We start from the raw sequence: 7,664 nt of genomic DNA on the forward strand, positions 1-7,664 counted from the left end.
GATGTTTCTTTTCACAGACATTATTTGCCCAAGGAGCAGAACACTTATTTCTAAGTTTCTAGACCTCTCTGTAGTGCACAAGCAGAAATGTTCCTTTCTAGAATCTGCTCACAGGGAGATGTCCAGTAGCTTAATTCCACTGGGTAGCATCACCTCTCTGGTGCCACTGGTAGTGCTTGTCATAATTCTTTTGCTAATGTTGATTTAATACTAGCATAAACAACACAGCCATTACTAAAATGAAGCATCTGAAACAGATTCAGTGCTGTTAATGGATGAGTTGTTATGAACATGAGATTTTTACCATCTAATTAGCCAAGTGTTTTATATATAACAAGAAAGTATTATACATTTGCTTTGTATACTGCACATACATACATACATACCACCCAGGATCATTCCTATGTGTACTAGAACAAGCCTTTGTAATGCATAGTAAGTACAAGAAGGTGTTAAAATAAGTATAGCTGTAGCCTTAAATACCTTAGCTCTCCCTACACCATCAAGATGTGTAAATAAGAATCAAACTTACCATACACCAACACTGGGAAGGTATACATCTTAAAACTGAATATGTAGCTAAAGTAAAAGCTACTTCTTAGCTTTCAGTTTGAAGAACCTAGATTTTCAAGAACTACAGGTTCACATGTCAGCATATCAATTCCCACTTTAATGCCTCCAGTTATAAAAACAGAATACTAAGCAGTGTAAGATGGGTATTTATATTAAAAGATCACTTAAAATCTTATTTTTTCAATTTTTTAAAACTCCAATGCATGTGGGGAAAACTAACATTTTACAGCTGCTACAAAATCTACAAGAAGTACATACATTTCTATTATAATCTGTAAATTTTATAATCTGGTAAGACTGAAAGGAAAGGGCTTTGTGACTGGGTTATCCCTTCTTTTTGTACAGCTGACAAGATGCCCTAGATCCAGCAACAACGAAATGCACAGCTCTCTTCAGGCATTCTCAGTGGAAGGCACTTAACGCGGGAGTATAACCAAACTAATTGTACTGTTATTTCTGAAAGTATTTTGGCATTTGCGGTCTAATAGACTGAGCTAACAGTGAGAACTGTTCTTTTGCATATGGTAAGGACTTATTGTTTAGAAGTGATAAGTGGTGCCTATAATGCAATTTTGTGACAGCTGTACATTGCATTGACACCAGATCATGGTCCGGATGGTAAGGATCAAATTGTGTACTTACTCATGCGTAAGCAATGGAACATTGCTCTTTCCTTCTCTGGTTGTGACAACATCACGTTTGACGCCAAATGCTTTTCCATAACTGTCTTTGGACAGAAGATCAAAAATTTCATTATTATACACTTCTACAACAGAAACCTCAACCCAGTAACTTCCTGGTGGCTTCTCTGAAATAAGCCTGGAGAAAAAAAATAGAAAAAAAAAAGAAGAAAAAAGCCAAAAAATGTTGAAGTCAAACCCCAAGTGAACAATCTGTAAATAAAGATCTATTATTTAATTGTAATCTAATTACAATCTGATAAAAGTGCTTATTAAATATCTACAGCCGTGGCTTTGCCTCATCCACGTTAATGTTAGGCTGAAGAAGCAGAATATAAAAATAAATTATACATGAAGCAGTAAATAAAACTTCATTTTCCAAACAGCTATGCCAGCTTAAATTGTTTTTCTCCACTAGCCTCCCTCCCTCCTCAACATTTTTTTTATACCATTTTCTGCTGGATGTTATTGCATTCAGAGCTCAAGGTATGACAAACTATGGCAGTGTGCAAGCACTGAACAGGCAGAGATGGTAAACTGCCCAGCTAGATCTGTAAGAGGTTATCTGTCCACAGCCTGAAAAAATTCATAAATTAAGGGCTTGACTATTCAGAAGAATATTTACTGTTAGACACAAGTTATTCTGGTACAAAATTGGTTCTTTGATTTAGCTTATACCCTTCTCCAAAAGAAATAGGCTTAGCTGGAAAAACCTCTAATGGCTCTTCTATTATAACACAGCAGCATGTCAGTTCAAATCATGCATTAGGTTCAACTAAAAAAATCTAAGAAATCTCAAAGCAAGAATAAATTGTAGTTAAAAATTATATTGTCATGCTTCTTGGGGACTGGGTTCTAATCTGGATTCTCTTCCTCTATTGCAACTGTCAATTTTCACAAAATTTGTAAGAACTTAATTATCTTTTGGACTCCCACAACTATGGTTGAAACATATTCAACAGTTAATTAGGAGTCTGACAGACAGACAGATAACATGCAGCAAATTTGCATAATCTTATTTTCTTAGAAAATCAGACTAAGCAGGAGAGACTGGAAATCTATATCAAAACTCAAATATCGAATGGCAGTCAGAAAAGCTATAAATATTAATCATTGGGAAGCTGAAATCTGTAATGATAAATACATTACAAACATCCTTTCTAAAATTTAGGGTGACTGCCACTGAGACGAGTCTCTACTTAGTCGTTACCTGAACACTTCTTGGGTAGCTCGAGGAATAATTCCAAGTTCTGATTCATCTTCTGTGGAGAATGCAAAGTTCTCCTCCAGCTGTGGTCCTAACATAGTGTATGTCTTCCCACTTCCAGTTTGCCCATAAGCCATGATACACACATTGTACCTGAAAATTAAAAGGGCCTTCATTTATTTTACCATTACCAAATGGGTGTGTTAGGTGGCAAGTCAAACCCCAAACAATTTGAGAACACAAACTGAAACAAAAAATAAATACACTGCCCCTGCAGATTTCTTTCTGGAGATCTAAAAATCTGACAGAAATTAAAGTACTGCTCATAACTTCGCCTAAACAGATTTTATTTGTTTGTTAAGCGGAGTTGAAGGGATGCTTAGCTTGGAATGACTGATGGGGTTAGACCTCCTGTCTGCCCAACTTCCACTTCATGCACTACTGAGCTGTTTGTTAATTAGCTCCTGAACCACTGCAGTTTACAGTAGAGCATTTTAAAGTAAAACATTGCTGGGTTTGATTTGTCTTACAGTGCTATGCTGCAGACCACAGCACTAATATCTTAACAGCTGGGAACAGTAAACTCTTCAGCTCTTGTAGTCTTTTTCAGGCAGGCTCACCAGTCGTAGCTCTCAGTCACTGGAAAAGATAAGACAGCCCTAATAATAAGAGGCATAAATTTTAAATCAAATGCATCAGTTCAGCCTAAGCATGCACACAGAGACTACTCTGGAGTAAAGGCGGTAGGAACTGCTCTGATACGGACTTGTAGAAGGTGAAAATGTACAATGTCACTGCAGAGGTACAGGCACCTATGAAACGCAATTCATCATCTTCTGAAGCAGACATGTAAAATACATCTAATGAACAGAACTCTGAAAATGGCCACTTCTCCACACTGAAAAGAATAAAAAAAGTCTACAGCTGTGAGCTCTGTTGTGGATGTCTGTGCTGCAGAGACCTGAATTTAGATGTAGGAATCCTATCCAGAAAGTGTATTTCTAACACAGTTGAATCAAAGTCAACATCTTAAGCAAAACAAGTGGGCAGATAAAAATGTATCCAGCCACAGTGCTACTTGGTATTGAGGACCAATATTGTATTGTGCAGCTGAAGGTTAGTCCCTACTCAGCTGCGTCTGCTCTGCAGCACTTGCCAGCACCTTGGTGTTGACTGCAGAACTGTGCCAGCAAAACTCTTGGAAGACATGCAGTTATGCTGACAGGACTGCTCCTTCCCTGGACAATCTTGTTTGTTCAGAGACACAACATTAGCAGAATCTCCATACGCGGTGAGTGCTTCGCAGTATGCTGAAATTTCTGCTCTACTAGAGAGTTGCAAGAATGGGCTTGCTCCTGGTCTGCCAGGGAGTATAATTTCACTGCCTAAGCTACCTCCTCTGTGGGCAGACCTGAACAGCAGCTTTTGGTTATCCGATACTTTTCCTTGTATCAAAAATGTTTTTTCAAGCACATGCCAGCAAATTTCAATGAACATCCCTCATCTAATTGTTTTAAATTTATGGTTTCAAGTCATGAAATACTTGCATGGCTGCTGCAGAGAAATATATTTGCAGCAATTTTTTGCATATTAAACATGCCTAGAAGCAATTCTTTTTTGAGGATTATTTAGAAAGCTTTCTCTTGTGAGAAAGAAATGTGGGCTGATAAGCACCATGGCAAATACCTGGGTACCCCTTCTGGGGATGCGAAATCAAAGTTGCACTCAGTAAACCTGTAGTAAGGTCCCTCCATATTTCAGGATGCACAGTATAAAACAGAGGTATAATCATAGATTTGATGAAGTAAAGGAGAAAACTGTAACTGAAAATAAAGAGCACTGCAGCAAAATGTGCTAGAAATTAAGGCTGTAAACCCGAAACAAGGGATTTCTCTAAGTATTCACTGCTGATATAACTCTACTTGCATTTATGTCAGTGGAAAAGCTCCCACTGATTTGGGTAGTTTTCAGCTAGGCTAACAATGAGTAATTTTCACAGTTCCACTCCTAACACACACTGCCTTGCCAGCCCATAGCTGATTGAGACTTCCAGCCCCACTTCAAAATTGGAGGGATCTTTGGAACCAAAAAGGGAGCCAGAGCTTGGAAGTAGTAGTTTTCCTTAGGAAAAACAGAATGAAAGTCTTTTCAGACGTCTCTCAAACTTTCATATAGTCCAGCTATTCAAATTTTCCTTAATTTCCGCTTTAAGAAATAAGTTTTGTCCTTGTAAAGGATGAAAGTAAGCATCATGGACAAAACAGTTCTGACAAGACACAGATGATACGATTTTGTAATATTGAAGATAGAGATGTAAATCAGGTATCCATCAGTGATGACTTCTCTGCCAAAGCCAAAACAGTATTTCAGTAAGCCCAAATGAGCTCAGACTATCCTAAGCAGTATTGTATCTAAGTAGGCACAGGAGAGAATGAATTATTGGGTGATTCAACAAGAGGATAAGCAGCAGACTAGTTTATATTTACCTAGCTTATTTTACAAGTTTTCTGGTTCCAACACAAGGGTTTCCAATAGAGCAATCTGAAAATTTGGACTATGATTCACCTATGTGCCCTGACATTTCTCCTTCTCCACTCTGCTTCATTAGTCATATTCTTGTTTTGAAAAGTTCTTATTGTCAAGCTAAAATGCCAATAGCTTTGTAGCATTCCTCTCCTGAAAAGAGTGTGGATGTTCAGCATAGCAAAGTTATCACTAGGAGAGAATGCTGTTGAAGGAAATCAAAGGAGAAGAACATTTATTCTTCTTTTAAAATAAACAAACAAGTTTGATTCTTCAATGCTGTAAAGAAAAGAAATGTTATCTTACTCCCTTGCTGGCCCTGTACAGCTAACTGTAAACTTTGAAGCCTGCTGTACTTTGTCTGTTTTGCATATGGGACAATCTTGCTGTATATTTATACTGAAAAATGAAACAATTCATTAAGAAAGAAAAAGAAAGAAAAAATAAAGAAAAGGAGTGGAACACTCCTTTCTACTTAGGCTAAAAGTTGTTACAGACTACTTTGGAACCCAGACTAAAACAATCAGGAGCAGCAAAAAGGTTCAAGGTTCAGACTAAGTATGTCTGTTTCCCATTTACACTGGGACGGCTGCTGAGAAACATGGCTCGTATACACAGCCTTGCCGTCCCTGAAAATCTGCTTCTGTTTAAATGGCACTTCTGGAAGAACAAGACAACTTTTTTGTTTTCAATAACAGAACATTTCCTAACTGAATATAAAAATCCTAGCTTTTAGGACAGGATTCTCTCAATGTGGAAATTAGAAAGTGGGAAGTACAGCAGATCAAGGTACAGTTCAGATATGTCTGAAGATACATAGGCAACATATGGAGCCAAAGCAAATTTATGTTAATTGCAAATGGAAAAGCAGAGAGAGAAAACATACGGACTTCTTCAAACTCCTCCAACCTAGTGGTCCCTAGGTTGCTCAGCTATGGAAACTGTGGTTACTCATCCTTGGTAAATGTTGAAACCAAGACAGTAAACAAGAACTATGCCGTATGGGCCATATAGGACTCCCCTTAGCCTTTGTGGGCCCCTCCATGGCACATGTAAAGAGATGGGATTTCCCACTAGCCGCAATATCCTGATATGCCCATTCTAGGCTGCTTTTAAGAATAGGAAACTTGAAAACTTCAATGTGCAGACTGCCAGGAACAAGGATTACCACTTTTCAGCTATGCCACTGTGGCTGGAAAGGGACTGTCTTTTGCTTTTCAGGGAGGGAAATGTCCTGTTGACAGCTCTACAACAACCATCTATAATTGAGTGAAAATGGAAGGGAGGTGAGAAAGGAGCAGAAAGGAAGTTTTGTATGAACCTCAGTTCAAGTGTCAAGGATTATAACAATATGCACTTCTTCGTAACAAGAGTAGTTTAAGTTGGCTCTAGTATAAATGAAGAATCACACTTCATGAACTTCAGTGGCTAGAAGTAATTACACATATTTGTTAGTGGTTGTTACTGATCAGTTTTGGATTCAAACCAGAATTCTGTTTTAACCTCAGTGCCTGAAGGAGTGTTAGAACTAAAGCTGAGGCTGCTCAGTTCTGCTTCAACCACAAATTGATCATACCACCTCCTACGGCCTGTGTTGTACACAAAAACAGAACAGATGATCAGAAAGTGGCCCTGGCAGGCCTTTCATATATGAAGACACTGTTGGAAAAGATGTATCACACTGTGTCTACAACTGAAAAACTTATAAAACGTAACCTGACAAAACACTAAAAAAGACAGTATCCTCCATTAGAAGGAATGCTTAAGTTTGCCAGAAAGAGCACAGAGGAAAAAACCTATTTTTTTTCCCCCATATTTGTCTGCTCTGCTAAATTTTGTAAACAGTGTTTTCACTGTTTATATGGGGAAACAACATTCCCTTGGTGTTGAGCAGAAAGAAAACAGGAAAAGGCAAAGGCAAAGCCACAAAACTTGACAGGACCACACTATTAAGTCTTTTTTATTTTTTTAATTGACAGATTTCAGTAGATTATTGCCCTTTAGCTTTCTTACTCACCCGTTTTAACTTACCCATCTAGGAGAGATGTTAGCAAAGGGGCCACATCTGCAAATACTGTGTCTTGAGACTCTGAAGCACTGTAAACTCTGAGGAGCAAAGCGCAATGATTAACTGAAGAAAAAATGTAAATATATTGTCACAATACAAGAATACAAACTAGGGAGAATGTAGGCCAGTGACATAAAACTTGGGACCTGCTGATATTTCTGTGTCAGGGGACTGAAAATTAGAACTCCAAAGTTCTCGCCCACTTTTTGGGAGTGGATGTTGTCTGTGCTGGAGGGAATGACCTGCAGGTATAGACTTGTGGCTCTCTGAACTCATCCTAATCCTTCTGCCTGCCTCTCTGGCAGGTGAGTCTTTTTTCAGGCTGTACTGCATCCCTGTTACTTTCTCCCAAGTACCAGACTGTGAAATATCCCTGCTACCTGTGTTCCCTTTGTGTCACACTAAGGAAGGGAGTGGTCAGGTTGTCCTTCCCTTTAGATGCAGGTAAGGATTGGGAATAAAAGAGGTGCAGAGGCTGTAAACTTGCCTTGGGACTTGTCTCAGAAGAGTCAGTGGCAGAGCAGAAATCACAAGACCCCTGAGGGTCATGTTTAGGGATGCACTGTCTTTGTGGGCAGCATCAGTCTAAGGTATTTCCATCCCCACCCCTGCT

The 7,664-nt window shown here is 38.7% G+C and overlaps 1 protein-coding gene across 1 annotated transcript in view; it reads right to left on the minus strand.

Annotated features, from left to right (window-relative positions):
- The window catches only part of KIF25 (kinesin family member 25), a gene marked incomplete at its 5' end in the record, with an annotated part of 41,889 nt that overhangs the window by 10,330 nt on the left and 23,895 nt on the right, over positions 1 to 7,664 (minus strand). Inside the window, 3 exons of the mRNA XM_010282947.1 lie at positions 1,216 to 1,392; positions 2,464 to 2,613; positions 7,015 to 7,089. Coding sequence (XP_010281249.1) covers positions 1,216 to 1,392; positions 2,464 to 2,613; positions 7,015 to 7,089 — 402 coding nt within the window. The remainder of the gene's footprint in view (positions 1 to 1,215; positions 1,393 to 2,463; positions 2,614 to 7,014; positions 7,090 to 7,664) is intronic.

This window comes from Phaethon lepturus, unplaced genomic scaffold (assembly GCF_000687285.1).
Source record: "Phaethon lepturus isolate BGI_N335 unplaced genomic scaffold, ASM68728v1 scaffold12512, whole genome shotgun sequence".
In the NCBI taxonomy this organism is placed as follows: Eukaryota; Metazoa; Chordata; class Aves; order Phaethontiformes; family Phaethontidae; genus Phaethon; species Phaethon lepturus.